Source organism: Talpa europaea (assembly GCF_964194135.1).
Source record: "Talpa europaea genome assembly, chromosome: 12".
Lineage (NCBI taxonomy): Eukaryota > Metazoa > Chordata > Mammalia > Eulipotyphla > Talpidae > Talpa > Talpa europaea.
In genome coordinates, this window is record NC_140079.1 from 55,173,483 (window position 1) to 55,196,310 (window position 22,828).

The 22,828-nt window shown below is 51.6% G+C and overlaps 1 protein-coding gene across 1 annotated transcript in view; it reads right to left on the bottom strand.

Annotated features, from left to right (window-relative positions):
• The window catches only part of LHX4 (LIM homeobox 4), a gene marked incomplete at both ends in the record, with an annotated part of 42,941 nt that overhangs the window by 2,074 nt on the left and 18,039 nt on the right, over positions 1–22,828 (bottom strand). The window contains 3 exons of the mRNA XM_084249475.1: positions 577–748; positions 1,122–1,276; positions 6,010–6,212. Of these exons, the coding sequence (XP_084105601.1) occupies positions 577–748; positions 1,122–1,276; positions 6,010–6,212 (530 nt within the window). The remainder of the gene's footprint in view (positions 1–576; positions 749–1,121; positions 1,277–6,009; positions 6,213–22,828) is intronic.

Sequence of the window (22,828 nt, forward strand, 5' to 3'; positions counted from 1 at the left end):
CATTTGCAAATTTTGCTGATGCACACATTTGAATATAGCACATGCTGCGAAGCAGATGAAGTGAGCAGCGTGGGGCTGGGGGGGGAGGTTTAAGGGATTTCAGAAATAAAGCCAGTGCTATCTCTCATGCACCCACAGCAGGGATTCCCCCAGGGAAAGAGCCCGTTAAACATGTCCCCCCACCACTAGGGGCCACTCTAGGGGAGCATGGGAGGGAGGCCACTGCCCGGCAGAGGGGAGACACATAGGAGAGGGGCTAGAGGCACAAGACGGAGACCCAGCTATCTGTCCACACCTGCATGAGCTGGTGAGGGAGCCCCAGTCAGCAGGAAAGGAGGGGAGGCCTTAGGGCCCACAGTCCTGGTCCCCAGGAATCTAGAGTCCAGATCTCTCCTCCTTGTCACATCTTAAAGAGCCACTACACATCATCCCCCACCCTTCACTGCAAGTCACAGGGAACCCTGTGCAGGAGGGCGTTGTCAAGACCTCCAGAAAGATCCTTCCTGAATATGAATGTTTATTGTTTCCCAGGGGCCTTTCCTAAGGCCTCGGCCTCACCCCTCCAGCCCTGCTCACCTCGGAAGCTCAGCTCACTGTCACTAACCCCACAGTCCTCTGCAGAGCTCTCCTTCTCCTGCTTGCTGCCTCCCCGGCTCCTCTTGACGCTTTTATAGAACTGCCCCCAGCGATGCCGCCCTGCGTCCTTCTTCAGTCTCTTCTCCTTGGCCCTTCTGTTCTGAAACCAAACCTGCCACACAAGCACAAGGGACATGCTCAGGGTGTCCACCATGAACCCAAAGCACCCCAGGGTCCCAAGGCAGGTGGCTGACATAGGGCCTGCAGCCTCATGAAGTTCAGAGCCACCATGCCGTCTGTCTGGGCCACAGAAATCCGCCTGTGATTTTGGCAAATTTCCCAAGATCATGGTCCGAGGCCCAAGTCCCCAAGGGGATCAGTGAGCATTGGAGAAGTGACATTGTGAGAGCTCCCTACGCTTCCCTCACGTAGAGGGGGGCACACTGACCGCTCAGGACACTCTCAACCCAGGCCCCAGGCCCTCCGGGAGGGTGGTTCTAGGATTGGGCAAAGGAGTCCTGGGTCTGGGGCAGCAGATGTCTCACCTGCACGACCCTCATGTCCAGGCCTGTTTCGGAGGACAGCTGCTCCCTCACATGCCGGGCAGGCTTGGGGGAGTTCTTGTAGGCATTCTTCAACGTCTCCAGCTGCTTGGCTGTGATGGTAGTCCGGGGCCGCTTGGCTCCAGCCTCTGAGTCATCTGCAAGGAAAGCCACTCCCTGTTGGGTCGGTCTACCTGAAGCAATGGGCCTCCTCCCCTTGCCCTCTTTTCCTCAAGCAACCCTGCCCATTATGGCGAGGCATGGAAGACACTGGCGACGTCAGAGTGGAGCAGCCTCACCCCTCAGAGCCTACTCCTGCACCGCAGCCCCAGGCCTCTCCCTGTTCCCTTCCAGCCCAGCTACACAGGCACTGTCCTCAGACCCCGTCCATGTCCCTGTCATGACAAACACTCCTGCTGGACACCCTTGTGAGTCACACCAGGGCTGTGAGTGACGTCTGTTCTGAGGTGCCCCCAACACCCCTCCCCTGCTCCCACAGCACAACCTCCCTGGACTCATAGATGGGGGTCGCCTACATATCCACTGGTCATCTGACCAATGTCCATGAGCTAGTGGGTTAGAACCCATTAGTGGGTTGCAAGGTCCAATTAGTTGATCAAAAACTAAAATAATGGACTGAGGTGGAGTGGAGTGGAGTGGAGAGCAGTGGGATGGAATGTGATAGAATGTGATGGAATGGACTGGAATGGAATGGAATGGAACAGGATGGGATAGAATAGAACAGAATAGAATAAAACAGAATGGAAGAACTTTCATGAAAGTTATTTAGTGGATGAAATGTGTGTACTGAGTTGAGATGTAAAATGCATATCATACTGTGGATCATAGAACTGCTTGGAAATCACCTCTGGATTTCACTAGACACACCTCACGCTCCTATTAGTCAAAGACTGGTTTGTTCTCAGAACCAGCACAAGAGAGGCACCTGCACTGTTGAGATCTAGTTCACAGCCAAGAGCAAATGGTTTGTTTCCCCGCACTTGTAGTTATTCCCATTCTCTGCACAGCACCCTTGGGGTCCACAAAGAGTAAGTCACCTGCAGGGTCCCTGGTCTCCCCCTCCCCCTGTGTCCTTTAAAGTGTCTCTTCTACAGCCCTACCTTTCTCCCTTTCTTTTCATCTTTCTTTCCATTCAAGAAAACACTCTCTTGGGTACCAATAACAACAGCCAGCATTCGTTAAGTGCCGACTGCATGCCTACTGTTGATCGAAGAGCTTAACATGCACACACTCTTCTGGGCAATTCTAAGAGGCTTTCCTTGGAGTCAGAAGACCTAAGCAGGCCTCCCTGGTGGTGCAGTGGGTTGAGCACTGCGCTGTGAAGCTGTCTGCAGCCTCTGAAGCACAGGTTTGATTCCTGGCTGGCCAGAGAGATACCCACATGGTGCGGCAGACCTCTCCTATCTTGCCCACTGCCCCCCTCAGCAGTGTCTTTGGTCAGTCTGCCTGTCCTGCTCCCTGCTCTGTCTTTGGTGAATCCTCTCACCCTCCCACACCTCTGGCCTATACCCTAGTTCTTGTATAAATAAATAAATCTAAAAAAAAAAAAAAGATGACCTAGGCTCAGCATTTTTGTTGAGTGACATGAGCAAGTCCATCACCCCTGAAGCCTGCGCATGGGGGTGGCAAGTCTCCACCTTGTGCACTGAGTCCCCACAACTTCTCGTGCTCACAGAGGAGGAGGGATGAGACCGTAAGTCTTCCCTTCTCCCCTGGCTGTTTTCATCTCCAGCAGAGCCATTGCCATTAAATCCGGGCCTCCTCATTACTCCTTGGCATCCTGAACCCAAGAAAGAAGGATTCCAGAGCCGCCGTGGCAAAGACAGAGCAGAACCTCCAAAGGGCTTTAATCTCCCTTCTGCCAACATTTATAAAGATGACAGCATTTGAGGCGAATGGGAAATCCTGCACTTCTAAACAAGGATGGAGTCTTATGTGCAAAATCTGAAAGAAAGACCCCAAAAATTTTAATTCAAGACTGGCTTAATTTCAAAATAGTTCAGCCTAGTGACTTAGAGGTTGTTCCCCACAGCTGCTGGCGGGGTCACCCTGCTGCTGGCCCACTGCTGCCTCCATGCTCAGGACTTCCTTCTCACGATTATGAGGACTATTATGCTGTTATTTTAACATTCACTGTTATTATAATTTAAAATCTTTTTTATACCCTATAACAATGTCATCCAAGTATTCATTAAGTAGCGGTGGCAATGCTCATGCTGAAAAATGTACCCAAAAATCAATAGCTTTGGTACGGAAGTTAAATGTGATAAAAATGCTCTGAGGAAGGCCGAGCAAGACGGTGCTACCCTGGGCTGTTAATTTAGGAGAGAGCATTCTGCGAGTGATGAGAGATAGTGCCGAGAAAATAAAAAGTAGCATTAAGGCAAAGATACACTTCACCGGTTATGGATTTATGTGCTCCCAGAACACATCCCCTCTACTTTTTACATTAACTCCTATGGGGAAATTAGTCTTAAAATATGTTCATATTGAATTATGCAGGGTCTTCTCACACTTGTCCTTACATAAAATGCAACCTCATTATATTGAAAATGCAAATATCTAGGGAGATGTAATAAATGAACAAAACCCGTCACAGGAAGGGACAAATAGGGGAGATGAGGTCCTTTGTCTAGCACAGGAGAAGGAACAGCAAGCCTGAGAGAGGGCTTAGTTTAGCAATGAAGAATCAAAGGGCAAGACGCGAGTGTCCCACAGCAGGCAAGGAGCCCTGCCGGGCCAGGGTCACCCCAATTTCCCTGACAGAGGCAGGGGACATATCAGAATTGGCGTAACCTTCAGCCCCTTGAAGGCCTGCAGCAGACCTCGTGTCCCTAGTGACACGTCCACTTGCTGGCCACCCCCTCACTTGATATCCCACGAGACAGCGCCGTCCTAGTGAAACCTCGGCAAAGAGCCCTACTTGGCAGCCACTGCTATCCCCCATATGTGGTGAGAAGCTGCAGCTCGACTAATCACAGAGCTTATGAAGGGACCCCCACATCAGTGAGTGACCCGGGAGAGAAGTCCACCAGCCCCTGATGCCAAACCCCTTATGTTTCCATTGGCCTACAGAGGCCTCTAGGGCACAAGCATCCCTCCAGAAAAGGATTAGCCCTGTTATGCCATCGTGCCTCTTCAGCTGGACACCTCCCCTTGTCTTGAGTTCCCCCCCCCCAAAGCAGCTGTGGAGCCAGAAGCACTCAGGGCTAACGGAGGCCTCTGACAAGAAGAAGCTGCAGTGGACGCAGGAAGTTGTTCATTCTTCCAGTCTCTGGGGAAGGGCGTGCGAGTTCCAGAGGCATCCAAGTTCCAGGTCAGGATCTTGAGTCTATCTGCTTTGACGTTTTATCCCTCACATGATGCCCTAATCTTCTGACATCATAATTGACTACAAGCAAAGACATCGAGTGAGTTTTAAGGAAACCCAGCAGATAACTCCATTAAGACAGAGCCTAGGAATGGACTTTCAGAGGCTGGGAAAGAGAAGGAAAGAGATGGAAGGTCTGAAAGGCCTGAAAGGCCAGAGTTATGGGAGTGGGAGAAGGGAAAGGAAATCCCCCAATAACAATATTCTGCATCCATGCCCCTCCCAACAAAGCCAAGCTCAACACAGTCGCCTCACCAATGGGCCCCATGAATGATCTGCCTCCTCCACGCCCCAAACCCTTTATTTTAAAATGTGTTTATTAAGAGAAAAACTAATTTCTCCATGTATTGATCAGATCCTGTAACATATGTGTGTGGGTCCAGGAAAGATCTGGAAGGAGATACATAAAATTACTGTTGCTTTATTTTCTCATCAAGCCCAGAGCTGTCAATGAGAGCTGCTTTCCCAGGAACACACTGAGTTGATATCAATTCTAGTCAAAGGCAAAGGCCTTGATGTGTCCTGAGTCTGTGCATCTGAGATTCCCAGGTGGAGCTTGGCCAAATGCCAAGATGGAATGGATGCCAGATGCAGGCATAACTGTGAGTGAAGAGGCAGAGGAGGAGATACAGGAGGGGGAGTCGGGCTTGGCTTTCCAGTGGGATCTGAGAGAGTGTGGGGGTCTGCACCCTGCCCAGGCAGTGGAGAGAACTGGGCATCCCCGAGGACATGGCACTGGAGGGTAATATGGTGCCCAGGCTGTGTAAGGGATGGCAGGTTTTCCGGGTGTCTCGGGTATGACTGCTGAAAGCAGGGGCCTGAAAGCAAGTCTCTGCTTGGACCATGGACAATGGTTCAAGAGTGGGTAGGGATTTTCAAGAGCTGGAGTCTCCCTGAATGTGGAAACTGAGCAAGCCCTGCCTGCAGCATCAGAGCTTGGGGACACAAAGCCATCATTGTCCCTAAGTTCCTGCTCTGGAGAAGTCTGGCCTGCAGTGTGAGAGGGGAAATTGAACACGATTAATCCAACATCCCTTCAAAGGGCAACTTAGGCCAATGCTAGGGCTCTCACTGACTGAAGCCTTTGATTGTGGAGGCTGAGGTAACTGCGCACCCCAATATACAAGACTAGGGAGTGACCTCAAATGTCCTCTGTAGACTGAGCACCCGCCCCACTTCATCCTAGTAAAGAAGCCACCCAAGATGGTGACCATGGGCCCCTTGCAACTCCTGAGCCTGCCAGCTAGCGTGGGGGAACAGTGACGCGCTCAGTACCCATCACTTGATTAATGCTTCAGTGAATCCGGCCAGTGCCCAAGGATGCAGGGGTGTGGAAAACTAACCCTCCCCCTAGAGATTGGGGAAAGCTTCTCAGAGGGGGCAGGGTGGGCTCAGGGCTCTGAGGGCTGGGCAGCTCAAAGCCGCAGAGGGCTCCTCTGGCTGAGGGCATGGCCTGAGCACAGGCCCGGAGGAGGGACCGTGCAGGGCAGTGCCATTTACCGTTCTGCTTGGCTGTCTCGTAGTCCTCCTTGCACACCAGCCGCCCGTCCTCCATGAGGTAGAACTCGTCCCCTGTGGCCAGCTGCCGGTTACAGATGATGCAGGCAAAGCAGTGCAGGTGGTAGACGAAGTCCTGGGCCTTGCGGACCACCTGGGTTGGGGGAATGCCCTGCTGGCAGGCCGTGCATTTTGTGCCGAAGCGCCTGTCAGAGCAGCATGAAAGGATTAGGGTGCAGAGGGGTATCTGGCCCCACCATTTCCTCCTCCTGCCCGTCCACTCTGGGACATCCGTGGGCATCAACGCCTGGCCTCCCAGCAATCACTGTCTGGTCTTTCCCGCCTCCAGCCAGCCTCATTGCTGGACTGAACTTTCATCTCCAGCCCCTTTCCCAAGGCTGACATCCCAGACTCCAAAGTTTACGAGGACGTTGGAATTTCTAAGTCCCAACAGTGAGTAAACTCTTTCATCCTCCGCCTCCTGGATTCTCTAACTTTATGGTGAGGCGTAGAGTGCCAGCCCCACAGGGACTGCACTGATGTGCAGGAAGCACCCAGCGAAACACCCAGCAGGTACCATCCACACTGGGAAGCCAGGAAACAGCCCCGCCTGGGGTCCATGCTTGAGCTCAGAGGAGCCACATTTGGGAAGCAGAGTGAGGGTTGCCTGAGGCTACCTCTATCCTCTCCCTTCCAGCCAGCACAGAGTTCAGCCTCCACCCCCTTCCCTTGCACAGCCCCTGGGATGTGGGAGCCTGGGGTAGGCCCAGGAATCTGCATTTTCAGGCCTTTCACCATTTGAGGCAGAGTCTGAAGACCTCAGTTTGAAAAATGCTGCTTCAGCTGCTCCCTGGCCAACACCTTTCAGGACCAGCACCTCGGCTAGAGGAGGTCACCTGCTACCATCCAGGCCAAGCTCGGGAGGGGGAGAAGACACATTAAAATATAGGCCAGTGGGGTCATTTAAGCCCCTTTCCCCATTCTGGCCAGAGATGCAATGGCCACTAGTGGGAGAGGCCAGATGGTAATTTGGAGGCCAGTGTAGACATGGGCCATGTCTACATGGAGGGGGTTCGGTGGGGGGCGGGGGTGCAGAGCACCACTGCAGGTGCACCTTCCCCACTTGAGGAGAGAGGCGGGAGGGGCTGGGGAGGCAGGGGCAGAGTTTAAAACAGCAATCAACCTAATTATTCATGACATTTCACACAGCAGAACTTTATCTTCTTCAGGATGAAAGACTTCGCCTAATGGATCTGGGGAAGGTTTGATTTTAATGGTCCTTTTAACTAATGCTTATAGGCAGCCTGATTTCCCCTGAAAGGACAGTACATATTTCATCCACATTAATACCAAATAAATTAATTATGGTCATGGCTATCATGATGAATCCCAGATTAATGCAGAATGATGGGTCTCTTATGCGGTAATGATACCTGCTGGGGGGCTACGGGCCTGCAGCTTGCGTGGCCAGCTGCAGCTTTAGAAGCCCCCCTCCCAGGGACTTGGTATCTCAGAGAGACACAGAGGGGGGGTTCTCTAAGTCTAGCTGGGTAACCTTGAAAGAACCAGAAGCATGACCCAGGGGACCACTCTTCTGAGGCGAGACTCCCAGAAGGGTCTGAGAACCTCAGGCCTTTGGTTTGTGACGACCCCAGACTTCTGACTTCTTGGTTTGTGGGGAAGGTTGTGTGTGGGGAGCAGATATTCTCAGCCTGAGGCTCAGGGCTGGCTCTGAAAACCACCCCCAAGAGATTCAAAACCAGGAGGAGCCTGGGCCTTCATCAGCTTTTCAAGGGGGTCCAGGACCCACAAAGGAGATGGAACATTTGTTGGATAAATAGATCAGTGAAAAGGCCTCCCCGGTGGTGCAGCGGTCGAGTGCTGGGTTGTGAAGCTGCCCACAGCCTCTGCAGCACCAGTTCGATCCCCGGCTGCTCCCCGGCCACCGGAGGAGGGTCCCACATGGCGCAAAGACCTCTCCTGCCGCCCGCTGCTCCCCTCAGCAGTGTGAGTCCGTCCTTCTGCCTGCGCTGCTCCCCGCTCTGGCTCTGGTGAATTCTCTCACCCTCCCACGCTTCTGACTGTACCCAGTGCTTGTATAAATAAGTAAATAAATCTTTAAAAAAAAAAAAAAAAAGATCAGTGAAAGGGGCTTCCCTGGTGGGGCAGGGGTTAAAGACATAGCGCTATCAAGCTATCACCAGCCACTACAGCATGAGTTCGATCCCAGCCCCCCAGGGAGCAACCCACATGGCACAGCAGACCTCTCCTGTCTCGCTTGCTGCTCCCCTCAGCAGTGTACTTCAGTGGATGTGTCTGCTCTGCTCCCCACTCTCTCTAGTGAATCCTCTCACCCCCTGTACCTCTGGTCTATACCCCAGTTCTTATATGAATAAATAAATAAATCTTAATAAAAATAAAATAAAATAAATAGATCAGTGAATAAAGAACCAGGCTTTTAGTGGATGTGGGTGGAGACAGCTGAATGTGGGAATGGAGGACAAAGTACAGAGCCAGCTCTGGAAGGTTCTTACTCCCAGAAGCGCAAGACCTGTGGGCTGCTCCTATGACCCGCACCATAGAGTAAGGCTTGTGTTTGGGGGACAGAGAACGGAAGCCTCTGTACGTGTTACTAAGTGCCTGACATTTGCAGGCCAATTCGCACAACAGGTATCAAAAATGAAGCAGTGCCTTCCTCATGCCCTCCGCGAAGCCTCCCATATGAGCCACCCCAAATCCGGTGTCCAACTCCTTGCCTGCAAATGCTGGCGCAGAAGAATGGGGGTTTTCCAAACACCACCGTGGTGGTCAGAACAGAGGAGTAGAGACTAAGGGAGGCTCCAGAGCCAGCCAAGTCCCCCCAAAGCCCTCTCGCATGGAGAGGGTCACATCTCTCACCGCCAAAAAGCAGACAGTGGCTTCAGTAACCAGAAACCCAGTTGACACCAGAGCCCCAGAGACATGAAAGATAACGGGGGTATAAATTTAGTCTACGCACCGACAGTGATTCATGCATGAGGGTGGCAAGTGCACAAGAAAAATGAAAAATAAATGGACTTTCCCACCAGCGTTTTTTAGCAATTGAAGCAATTTTCCTGATTGTGGGATTTATACCGATGGTAAGCGGGAGTTGCTCCTTATTACCTTTTTTCCCTGGATCACAGCCAACTGGACCATCATTGGGGGGACCACATGGCCCCCTTAGGCTCCAGGGCTCCCTCAGCATGGTGCCTCCTCCCCACTCCCGGTCAGAGCCAGTGGACCCAGATTAAGGTGCTGTCCTGTGGGGTGTATATAGCGAAGATACTGCCCTGAAGAATCCAGACAGAATCAGAGGAGAAAGCCACAGCCTGGAGCAGCTTCACGACTAGCTCTGTGATAGGCAACAATGAGACAGCCGTGGCCAAAATGGAGCAAAACTATGACCTTTACTGCTATATAGAGAACCAACAGCCTAACCAACCTGACCAAAGTTGGAGAGCCTGGGGATGGGAGTGAAGCTGGAGACAGATCAAAAAAGAGGCTTCTGGGCCTCCCCTGGTGGTGCAGCAGTTGAGCGCTGGGCTGTGAAGCTGCCCGCAGCCTCTGCAGCGCTGATTCAACCCCTGGCCGCCAGCGAGGGTCCCACATGGAGTGACAGACCTCGCCTGCCGCGCCCGCTGCTCCCCTCAGCAGTGTATTTCGTTGGTCTGCCTGTTCTGTTCCCCACTCTGGCTCTCGTGAATCCTCTCACCCTCCCGCACTTCTGACTGTATTCAGTGCTTGCATGAATAAATAAAAAAAAAAAAACCAAAAAAAAAAAAAAAAAACAAAGAGGAGGCTTCTGGCATTGTCTAGGCAGCAACCCCTTCATTCTATTATTGAGCACGTGCTGTGTGCAGGGTGCTGTCACTGGGGTGCAAATGGCACTGGCCCCTATCACCAGGACAAATCATATGGTCAGTCCCCCTGGGAAGGCAGCTGGAGCTCACCCAAAAAAGACAAAGGAAATGCAAGGAAGGGCTTGCCAGTGGCTCCTGTTACTTTCCTATTTGGTCACACCACTGGATTCTCTTATCCCTGCCTGGCATGTAGTAGGCAAACAGCAGAGCCCAGTGAATGCATGGAGGCACTAGGAGTTAATGCCTGAGCCACTCCGGGAAACTGTGTCTAAAACTAAGGGAGTTGGGGCCTCCCCAGTGGCGCAGCGGTTGAGCGCTGGGTTGCGAAGCTGCCCGCAGCCTCTACAGTGCCGGTTCGATCCCCAGCTGCTCCCAGGCCACCAGAGGAGGGTCCCACATGGCGCGCAGACCTCTCCTGCCGCCCGCTGCTCCCCTCAGCAGTGTGCTTCGGTCCTTCTGCCTGCTATGCTCCCCGCTCTGACTCTGGTGAATTCTCTCACCCTCCCGCGCTTCTGACTGTACCCAGTGCTTGTATGTATGTATGTATAAATCAATCAATAAATAAATAAATCTTTAAAAAAAAAAAGAAAAACTAAAGGAGTTGGGGCCTCCCCGGTGGCGCAGCAGTTGAACCTTGGGTTGCAAAGCTGCCCACAGCCTCTGCAGCACGGGTTTGATCCTCAGCTGCTCCCCGGCCACCAGAGGAGGGTCCCACGTGGCGCGCAGACCTCTCCTGCGGCCTGCTGCTCCCCTCAGCAGTGTACTTTGGTCCTTCTGCCTGCTCTGCTCCCCGCTCTGACTCTGGTGAATTCTCTCACCCTCCCGCGCTTCTGATTGTACCCAGTGCTTGTATAAATAAATAAAAATAAATCTTTAAAAAAATAAAAATAAAACTAAGGGAGTTGAACCTTTGGCTGAAACAAGGTCCACAGTTTACTAAAAGAGGACACTCTCCATTCTACTTTGCTGTCTCAAAAGTGAGGATTAGGGTGACCTCTAACAGATGAGAAACTAAAGAACCAGCCCGGTTCACACAGGCAGAGTGAGAAAACCCAGGGTTTGAACTCAGTGCTTCTGGAACATGGTAGTTGTCAAAGGCAGCAACATCCATTGAGAAGAAGCTGTGGTGCCCCTTGGCCTCCATCATCCCTAGTTGCTCAGAGCCACTGAGCATGGGGTTCCCAGGTCTGCAATGCAGGGTGGCCCTGGGAGGCTTCACCCTGGGGTGTCCTCTCTGTTCACCACCTCCGTGATCCCACAGCTGGGTCTGGCATGAAGGGCCCGGGCCTGTCGCCCAGAAATGCACCAAACATCACAGCTGACATTCAGGGGTGGCCCTGGCCCAGGAGGGGGCCAGGCCTGTGTCCTAGGTCAACACCCTGCCCTCCCCCTGCTCCAGTGCTCAGCCTGAGCTCCCATCTGCCATTTATCTGTCCATCCCACTGTTGGTGACACACCTCATCAAACCACACTCAGACTCAGGGTATCCTGATCCTGCAGCAACCGGACAAAGGCAGGCCCTGCAAGCACCACTTCTTCTAGAAACAGGTGCTCATAAATCCCACACCACAGAAGTTCTGGCACATTCCTGATTTTATGTTCTGTCCTACAATCAACCAGGGGCCACATTGTGGTCACTGAAACATGACAAATAGCAGCTCCCCTTACCAAACACCTACTGTGTGCTCTATGCTACAGATCTCACTCCCCGGCACCTCCCACCCCCCCCCCCAGGAGTTTAGCTCCTGGATTACCATCTCTCTCCTGCCATCTCTCTTTATAACCTCAATATCCACGTAGACACTCCTTCCCGCCTTATCTTCTGCATGCTTTGGCCCCTGCTCCTGAAGGTCATGACCCCCACTGGCGTGCATGGCCCTCCTCAGTCGCTCCCATGGTCTACCCCTGACCTTGCCATTATCAGGAACTGGAGGGGTTTCAGGAATAACCTCCTAATAACTTCACCAAATTCCCCCCAGCAACACCCCAAGTCCCACCATCCTGCAACCCCGACAGGGACATTAATCCTTTTCACTGTCCCTCACTTCCTTCATGACCTTACATCCCTCCATGCTCACACCCCCAACTCCCTTCCCACTCTCACCTTCTGCCTTCACCCAGCACTGGGTGTCTGAACAGAGCAGAGAAAATCACAGCACCTCACAGACTCAGGAGGGCCAGGAACCACCATGCATATACAATCCGGGCACCCCCCCACCCTTCAGATGCCTCTGTCCAGACCCCTCCTCAGTCTGGTAGCTGAGTTTCCTGTTTTCCGTGTTCTCAGCAAAGACCTGCACTGCTGTGCTGCTGTGTGCCTCCCCGCCCCCCCCCCCCATACACACCCCTGCTAGCCACACTTCTCTCACCTGCAGCTGGATCATCAGCTCCTGGGTGAGGCCTACTCTCCACCAGCTGGAGTCCAGTCCTTCTTGCCTAATAATATTGTTCTTCCAACAACTGTCCTCTTCGCCTCCACATTCATTGTCCACCTCTACTAGCGCCTACCCCTCAGCATGCAACGTGTAGTTATTTCTGCCTCTCTTAACTTCACATCTCCCTCTATCGACCATCCATTTCTCTATTCCTTTTAAAGCAAAACTCCTCAAAAGGGGCTTTCTGCACAGGCTTGGGCCTCTATTGTATCTGCTCCCACTCTTCTCTTGAATCCACATTGCTGGCTAATTTTGTGTGTTAACCTGACTCCGTCACCCAAATATTTAGTCAAATATTACTGTGTCTGTGAGATGTTTTTAGATGAGGTAAACATGTGACTCAGGCAGAGTAAAGCAGGTGGGTGGGCCTTATCCAATCAGCTGAAGGGTCTGAGTAGAACAAAAAGGGTAATGCTTCCAAGAGAAAGAGGGAATGCCTCTGGTCTGACCACCTAGAGCTGGGACATATGTCTTTTTCTGACTTTAAACTCAAACCGAAACTCTTCTTAGGTCTGGAGACTGCCACCAGCTTTTGCAGCAGAACTTACACCATAGGCTCTCCTGGGCCAACTACAGATCTTGGGACTCCAGAATCACACGGGCCAATCCTTATAATAAATCTCTTTACAGGGCCTCCCTGGTGGTGCAGGGCTTAAAGTCTTGGCACTATCAAGCTACCAGGCACTGCAGCATGAGTTGGATCCCCAGTTAGGGAGCTACCCAAATGGCACAGTAGACGTTTCCTGTCTCTCCCGCTGCTCCCCTCAGCAGTGTATTTCAGTAGATCCATCTGTTCTGCTCCCCACTCTGTCGGTGGTGAATCCTCTCACCCCCTCGTCCCCCGGCCTCTGGGCTAGACCCCAGTTCTTGTATGCATAAATAAATAAAAATGTCTTAAAATTTTTTTTAAATAAATAGATCTCTTTACACACACACACACACACACACACACACACACCCCTGTTGGCTCTGGTTCTCTAGAAAACCCTAACGCACACTAGAGTTAGGGACCCTTCGACCAATCAACCCAAACTGCACTTGGGTCCTTCCTGCCCCTGCATGGCTGAGTCCCGGGCCGGGTCTCTCTTTCCTGTCCTCCTGGTACTGGTTAACTCTCTCCCTCTCTCCCATCTGCCCTCAGGACCAGTCATCCAGGTTCTTCTCCTCCAGGCTGGCAGCCACCCCTCCACCTCTCACGCCTCTTCCCTGTCCACCTGGGGATTGCACTCTGATGTTAGCTCAGACGTCTCCCCAAAATGTGCATGGTATAGCCCCGGCCTCCTCGCCTCTGCATGGATGTCCAGAACCAAATTCCTCATCTGCCCCAGGCCTCCCCATGGTCTTTCTCATCTCAGAATGATGAATTCCTTCTTTCAGACTTGGACACTGCACCAGCCCCCCACCCAATACACACACACATCTTATTGGGCAGCAAATCCTGTTGGCTCCACCCAAAATTCTATCAAGAATTGGACCACCTCTGACCATCATCACTGCTGCCGTCCTCTTTCAGGCCACCGTCACCCCTCACCAATCACTGTGTCCTGAGGGATCTCCTGGTCTCAGCCCTGGCCCCACAAAGGAGCCACAGGCCCAAGTGAAACCTTCTCAGCCCCCTACTGCAAGCCCCCTTCTTGCTCAGAATAAAAGCCAACATCCCTTTACTGGCAGGGACCCTCCCCTTTGTAGCTCCCCATTACTCTCTAGCGTGGTCTCCTGTTACTCGCACTGCACCAGGTCCCTGCCTAGAGACCTCCTGTGTGCTCACTCCTGCAGTTTCTACAGGTCTCGCCTCACATGTGGTATGCATCAATACACATCCTCCATTTATAGATGAGGAAACTGAAATTCAGAGAGGCTGGGTAATGTGCCAGAGGCCACACAGCAGGTAGAGCTGACATTTGAACTCAGGACTCTTCCTTAGTCACAGCCACAGCGAGGCTGTCTTGCGGGCAGCCCAGGCCTATGCCAACTCCCAATGAGCGAGCACTGCCACAGCACAGCAACACCCAAGGAAACAAAATACTGCATAACTTAATTTTATGCTTTAATTGCTTGGTGGTGATTTACTGCAGGCCGTATATTTTTTTCCAGGCTGACACTTCCCTACGTGTATTTCTTTTATCTATCACCACACTTGACAGGTAAGTTGCTGATATTTACTGTTACTGTATGTACCAATATTTCCAACATATATCACCACCATAGCCATGTCATAGGCACATAAAGTTCTGCCCAAGAATGGTCAGCCTTCTCCAGACACAGACAGCAGCCTGACACCAGAGGATGCGAGAGCCTTGGGGAGTAGAGATACAGCCCCCCATCCCATGCAAGCACTCACACATACCCCTCCTGGGCCATCAAATTGCCCACACAGTTCTCTGCAGTTCATTTGAGGTTTTTATTGTGATATTTTTCTCTTTTTTTTTTAATGTTTCTTTTTCTTTTTTAAAGACTTATTTATGCATACAAGAACCAGGGTACAGGCCTGAGGTGCAGGAGGTGAGAGGATTGACCAGAGACAGAGTGCGGAGCAGAACAGGCAGACTGACTGAAATGCACTGCTGAGGGGAGCAGCGGGTGAGACAGAAGAGGTCTGCCGCACCATGTGGATAGCTTCCTGGCTGGCTGGGGATCGCATTCGGGATTGAACTCGTGCTGCAGAGGCTGTGGATAGCTTCATAGTGCTGAGACTTAACCCCTTGCACCACCAGGGAGGCCCCTGTGATTTTTTTTTTAAGAGCAGCCAATATTATTATTTTAAGGTGAATATTACTGGAAATGCTTTAGAAACAACTACTTCATTCAATACAGAAGGAAATTGGGGTCCAGAGAAGGATAGTGACTCACCAACACCACACAGTACACAGTGGCAGAATTCTTTTTTCCCCAACCTCATTCCTTAACTTTCCGGGGTAGATTTGCTTCCCAGGAAGCAGTGGGACAAGGGAGAGCTGACCTGCTAAAACCTAGCTCACCTCCCTTCTGTACACACGCCTCAAGTAGTTATGTGCACCTGCCACCTTCACCTGGGTGGTCTCACTTAAGCTGCATGCCAGCCCTTCCAGGTATTTTGACTGGAAGGTATTTTAGCTACCACTATTCCCATGGCACAGATGGGGACAGGCTGGGAACAGTCAGCCAGCTGGCCCAACGTCAGTCTCCTTCCATCCTACCCCTTTCCCCTAGGCACCTAATCTGCCCTCCCGAATCCAGGTTAATTCTTCTCTGCCAAATTATCAGCTCAATTATTACCAAACTACCCTGCACAGAAGACCCACCAGGGGCATTGGCTTAAAAGTAAAAAAGCCATCCTGACTCCTGAATCTGGGCACAGAATCCACACTTTTTTTTTCCTTTTTTTCTTTTCTTTTCTTTTATATATTTTTCACATCATTCTTCATTTTTGCACAATGTATGCATTTTCATCTTGGTTTTATTCCCCATACAATTCCCACCCCCCTTATTTTGACCGTAATCTCTCCTCTCCTCCCCCTACCCCCACCCCCTGGCCCGGTAGTGTGTCTCTGGTTTACAGTTGTTTGTTGATTTTGATTTTTACTTTATTATAATTAGTCTTTTTCCGGGTCCCTTATTTAGGTTTTCTAAATTCCTGCTATGAGTCAAAAAAGATAAACTCATGCAATTTGCAGCAACATGGGTGGAGCTAGAAGGGATCATGCTCAGCGAAATAAGCCAGAAAGAAAAAGAAAAATACCCGATGGTCTCACTCATAGAATCCACACTTTTTAACAAGGCCTCCGGGATGACTGCTGGACATGTGTGCCTGCCAGTCTGGGCCCTCCCCAGGCACCCGCAGACTGTGGTTGATTCCTGAGTTCCCCAAGACCTAAGGACTCATTCTCAAAGGGTGGTGTCACTGACTCTGTGACCGGTGGCTGGACAGGCATTCAGGAGCAGGGGCCTGGCCTGATCCCCTCACATCACACCGCTGACTAGCCCCCTGCGCTTACCCAAAATAGTGCCACAGGGCTGTACTCTGGCTTGGGGCTTCCAGGGGGCACAGACAGGTTCCCAGAGCCAAAGAGTCTGTTTCTATAGGGACCTCCCTAGGACCTCAGCCAGAGAATCAGTAGGAAATGAAGTGGAGAAAGATCAAGGCCCCTGAGTGCAGGGCCCAGGCGTTCCAGGAGGCCGTGGGACAATGAGGCCAGACACGGGCCTGGCAGTCCATCTGAAGGGGAAGGAAAGGACGAGGAGGGTGGATTAGAAAAGCTTCCAGCCGAGCAGAGGTACCGTGACAGGAGCCTGGGAGACGACAGATGCTGTGAGAATGGAAAGAGGGCATTTTGGAGGAGAGAGCCCGGGACTAGTACCTGAACGGGCAGGGGTGGGAGGTGACAGAGAGAGGAAGCTGAGCCTCAGTGATGGAGAGAATGAGGGCTTCTGCTGCTAAGTAAGGTTTTTTTTCCTTGGGTAAAGAAATTTCTTCCAGGTCCCTCTCCCACATCACCCAGATCCCTTTTCACTTGGGGACCCTGTTTCTACAGCCCAGAGGCTGTCTGACCCCAACTCTGATTTGCAATCATTCAGTTCCAAACAGATTCCTCCAAAACAGAAAAGCCCCTGAAATGCAGTTTTCACAGATGTCAGGAGGCCTTCGCCCCGGGGCTGGGCTCTGGGAGGGTGGGCGGACAGCTGAAGCGGAGCTCCTGGGGCGGGCAGACAGATAATCCCGAGGACTCATCACCGCCTGATATACGGCCTCAGGTCCCTGATATACGGCCTCAGGTCCCGGGGGAAGCTGCTCAGCTAAGTAATTGCTTCTGCCTTGATTACAGGCCTTTGCAAATGACTGTGGGCCTGGTCCCACCAGTGTGTTTGAATCTTACAAATGTCCACATGCACAGTCACTATCTAGACCATCTGATCGTTACCTTAAAAGGTTTAATTTGCTTAGCGAGGGAATTAGACTATAAACTATTCAGAAATTATGGAAAGTCACACGTCAAAGAGACCCTCCCTCTGTGAGTTCCTTGAGCACATTTTACTACAGCAGGTATGTGTGTGTGTGTTCTAACAGGTGTGCGATTATCAGAAATAAGATAACAAGTGACTGAGCAAGAAGCTGACCCAGACTGGACCCACAGCCAACCTCAGAATTGAAGTGACCTCCTACTGGGGCAACATGGTACAAGCTAGCATGTGTGCCCACACACATAAGGGCGGGACTCTTCTGCCAAGACTGGGAACCCTGCTCAGCGAAATGATGACTGAGGGCCACAGTAACTGCCCCAGAGCTCTGGGTCACATGGGAAGGGATGGCGTCCTGTGAGGAAAACGCACGAAGGCTCCCCGCCCCACTCCCATGCCTGGAGGTGGGCAATTATTCCAGGCATCTGACCCGCCTCTGCCCAACTCCCATCCCACATGCTATCCAGCCCAAGACCCTTTACAGCCACATCACTCACAGCCTCCACCCAGAGCCCTCCTTTTTTCTCCTCCTTACATAGACATGCCAAGCAACTTTAATAAGAATAGTTACTAATAACTATTAGTATTAGTTATTACTAAGCACGTTCTTCATCTTGCTCAATCTTCACAGTAACTCGAAAGGTAGATATTTGGGTATTTTTGTTTTTATTTATTAATTTCTTTCATCGTTGTTCATTTTTGTACAGCAATTGATTTCCCCCCTCAGATGTCGTCCCTGTAGTTCTTCCACCACCACAGCACCCGGGATCCATCACCACAGGCCCCTGTGCTCTTCCCTCCTCTGTTCTGACCCCCGCCCTCCCCCTTCCCTGCTGTGTGCCCCAGGTCTATCATCTGCCTGCAAGTTTGGTCTTCACAAGGTTGGTATTTGTAGTCCCATTTTGGAGATGAGAAAATGAGGCTCAGAGAGGTCTCATATCCCAAATTTATACTCCTCCTCCTGGACTCATATCCCTCTGAGAAGTCCACCATGTGGAGACATCAAAGGACCTTTCCCCATATTCTCCGAAGTTCTGTAGGTATCTGCCCAACTGAGGGGTGGAGCCCTGGTTGCTGGAATGACTAGGCCAAGGTCAGCAGTGGAGACCAGGTTGGAGCTGCAAAACCACCCTGCCGCGGCCTAGACGCAGAGCTTGAGGAGCTGAAACAGGCTGTTCTTGACTGCGGGGATAAATCAGCAGCTCCCAGGCTCCCAAGGACGCAGCTCACCTGCCCTTGGCTGACAGCCGCGCTGACTGCCTGGAGATTGACTGGCTGGGGGAAGGGGCACCGGCAGAGCTGCCAAACTGCCTGGCTGGGGAGGCGCCCTCACACTCCCCAGCAGCACAGACATACAGGGACCTTCTATATCAAGGGGCCCCCAGGCGGTGCCCATCTCTGCCCTCCATGCTGGGTAAGGACCTGGGGGACCGAGAGGGTGCGAGTAAAGCGTGAAGTTTCAGTCAGGTGCTCCCCTAGAGTGGCAGCCACCTTCAGAAACCCCTCTCAAGCAGGCAGGCATGAGCACACAGCACCGGTGGTCTGGTGGGGGCGGGGGCAGCTTGAAGCACTCCACATGCCTCCCCAGAATGTCCTTGAAGGCTTGTGCTTTTCACCTTAAAAATGTGTAGGAATGTATCCTCTTTGCGTCTATAGCTATATTTGTTGTCATATTATAATAATCATTGATTTCTTTCCCAAATCTCCATGTAAATCAACATGGCATCTCTCTCTCTGTAGTTTATCCCTGGCACAGTGCCTGGTGCCCTCCCCATTTTGCCCCCACAGGTTGTTCTAGGTCATCAAACAATCACCTCGAAAAATGGGCCTCCCCTGGTGGCGCAGCGGTTGAGCGCTGGGCTGCGAGGCTGCCTGCAGCCTCTGCAGCGCCAGTTCATTCCCCGGCCGCCGGCGAGGGTCCCACACACACACACACACACACACACACACACACACACACACACACAAATTCTCAAAGCTGGGGGAACAATGATGAGAGGGGTGGCCTGGAGAAACCTGGGTGGGACAGCCCTGAGGGAGAACTCTGTGGGCCCGCCCTCCAGGACTGCAGGTCAAGTGACCAGGGACACAAGGCTTTGAACAGAGAGTCTAGCAGCGTGCTGGCCACCTTTGCACCTTTCTTTTTCCCATTGCACAGCAACTCTGTGGGCCTCTTAACAGATAAGGGGATGAGGTTCAGAAAGTTCTTGTCACTTGTTTGCTGACAGTGCAAGGAATTCAACTGAGCTCCACTGGGGTTCACCAAACCACTCTACTCATAACTCCATTTTGAAATGCTGCTGTGAGTCAGGTTTTCTAAGCTGGCACCATTAACATTTATTCCCTTTTTCCCTGAAACGTACTCTGAGGCTCAGAGACAGCAGGGAGTTTGTCTCAGGACCCAGCTGGTGAGAGAAAGTCAGCAATTGAACAGGTTCCCATAACCAAGGCCCTGTCTAATGTCCTCATTGTGCTTTAGAGTAAAGGAGTAGCCTGCCAGGCTCCTCCTGGGACCCAAACAGTGATCATGAGAGGACCCAGAGCCTTCCTCCCTGACCCCCACTGCACAGATCCTGGTTCCTTTGCAAATAGACAAAACCTACAACAGGCTGGATGTACAGTCCAGAAAGGACCTGCTTAGGAAGTGCTTTACAAGGACCTGAGGGCCTCTCAGCTTGCAATTCAAATTGTAATAGGCCTTGAAATGTCCTCTGCATGAGGCAGTGGCTCTCCTGAAGCCACCACTGGACTCCAAATGAATTGCAGCTCCACCAAGGGGCAGAGTCAAATCAATGCCTCTACTTTCCAACTTCAAATTTTTCTTTCCTTTGCAGAAAGGGAAACCAAGGACCCAAGAGGCAAAGAACAAACAAACAAAAAATAAATTGAAAATCATCCAGTGTTACTGTGCAAAACGGAGTTCAAAAACTGGGAAAGAAAAATGCAACAACCACAGAGTACAACCTTCCAACAATACTTCTTTCTTCGCCTGTGTACATACCAACATCGCCCTCTGCCGCCAGTCACCAGTATTGCCACACCTCCCAGGCAAAGACGACCTTAACCTCCGGCCGTCGTTGACGTACGATCCACCTCTAGGGGGCGCGCATCACCTTCCTGTCTTGACTGGGAAAACTTCACGTGGAGTGTGTACAGGATACCCCCTAGAGATATGCAGAGTAGCGGCCCCGCCCCTTGTTATGGACAAAGAGATTTAAAATATTGATCCTGGGTCTTAGAAGCAGTGCTGATCGTTGAGGCCAATGGATCCTGACCTCTGGGAAGAGTTAGGCAGCTTCCAAATCCCACAGCTGAGAGCACTCAGGTTTTACGGGGCATTCAAGCACATGGCAGCTGCCAGCCCCCTCACAAAGCACAAGAGCAGGGAGAGACTGGGAGTGCAGGACTGCTCTGCCCTGCCCTGTCCCCCTCATTTCTCTGTGCTTGGGGCTCAGGTGCCCCACGTGTCATCTGAAAGCTACTGTCTGGTGAAGAAGCAACAGACTGCCTGATTCTGTGGCTCAGTCATAGCCTGCCCCCCACGTGGGCAGCAGGACCCAATACCCCTGGGATGGAAAGTGAAACCATTCTGGCCCTGCCCAACTCCCTCCCCTGTCCCTCCCTGTCCTCCTCACCCAGAACTCACTATGCCAAACTACCTATGCCTTCCTGACCAAACATGCAAGGTCCTTAGGAAGTGGATGGGGACTGAGTGCCTGCAAATGCAAGTATCCTCCCCAGGGGTTTCAGAGCTGACCCTCCATCAGCTGTAGGGAAAGTCACATCAGCTCTAAATTTCTCTGCACACAGTTCCCCCATCACAGTTAATGACCTGGATTCAGCACTGAGTCTGTGGCCGGCGCCTATGTTACAAAATGATCCAATCTTAGCAGCAGATCATTTTCCGAAACAGGGCAGTCAGTGGAACAAAGAGAATGGGTTTGTGGGAGTCACAGGGCAGCTTGTGGGGTGCAGAAGAAGGCAGTCACCAATACGTATTATAAATTTGTTATGTAGTTTACTCTCTGTTGTGTCCAGTACAGTAAGGGTCTATGAGTGAGGCTTGAAGCCAGGTGCAGAAGCAGAGGACAGAAAAATGACTGTTTTTCCCCCAAGGAAGATCAAACCGGTAAATGGGGAATGAGCTTTCCAAAGGTATAAGGGCAAACTGGAGGGTGGTGTCCCAACTCTGCAAGCAGGGACAGCTCACCCCACCCCCAAGGGCATCATTGAGGAAGGAAAGGAGAGGCAACCTCTTGCTGCTCTCTGAGAAATGATGTGGGTAGAGGCAATGGGACTCTGAAGATGCCAGAATAAAAGAAAAAAAGGTGCAGAAACAAAAAGAAAGATGAGGGGCCTCCCTGGTGGCACAAGGGGTTAAGACACAGCACTTAAGCTACCGGCAGCCTCTGCAGCACCGAATTCAATCCCTGGATCCCTGGCTGGACAGGGAGCTACCCACATGGCGCAGCAGACCTCTCCTGTCTCAGCCACTGCTCTTCTCAGCAGTAGATTTCAGTAGATTCGCCTGTTCTGTTCCCCACTCTGTCTCTAGTGAATCCTCTCACCCCCCACACCCCCACACACACTTCTGACCTGCACCCCAGCTCTTGTATGTATAAATAAACAAATCTTTTGAAAAAGAAAAGAAAAGAACAGGCCTCCCTGGTGGCGCAAGGGGTTAAGACACAACTTATGAAGCTATCCGCAGCCACTGCAGCATGAGTTTGAGCCCCAGCCAGCCAGGGAGCTACCCACATGGCCCAGCAGACCTCTCCTGGCTCGCCCACTGCTCCCCTCAGCAGTGCATTTCAGTCAATCCACCTGTTCTGTTTCCCCACTCTGTCTCTGGTGAATAAATAAATAAATCTTTAAAAATATAGAGAGAGAGAAAGAAAGAAAAGAAAGGGCCTACCTGCTGGTGCAAGGGGTTAAGATACAACCTACAAAGCTATCTGCAGCCACTGCAGCATGAGTTCAATTCTCAGCCAGAGAGCTACCCACATGGTGCAGCAGACCTCTCCTGTCTTGCCTGCTGCTCTCCTCAGCAGTGTATTTCGTCAGTCTGCCTGTTCTGTTCCCCACTTTGTCTCTGGTGAATCCTCTCACCCCCCCTCCACACCTCTGGCCTGTACCCTAGTTCTTACATACATAAATAAATAAATCTTTAAAAAAATAAAGAAAAGAAAAAAAAGATGAGGAGAAAGGGGAGCAGTTCACAGAAAAGGCTTAGAAGAACCAAAGCCCCGCCCCTCAACTAGAACCCCGGAGAGCTTCTGGGTCTGCCTGTGTCAGTACTGCCCCTGCCCTCAGGAAGCACACACATGCTCCCGGAAACTGCATGCACGCCCCCACCCCCACATGCACCAACATAGCCACCAGGAGGGACCAGCACACATTTGACAGTAGTATAAGGTGATGGCGACTACTGCCTTCTGCAAGGAAGCCAGGGAGGCAGCCACAGTTGAAACCAAGATCATTTTTCACGTGTTTTCAATTCATGGGGGACTAAAGAGATGAGAAACTCAGAACCCCAACTCACCTATTTCCTGCAGTTAAACTCCTGGGAGG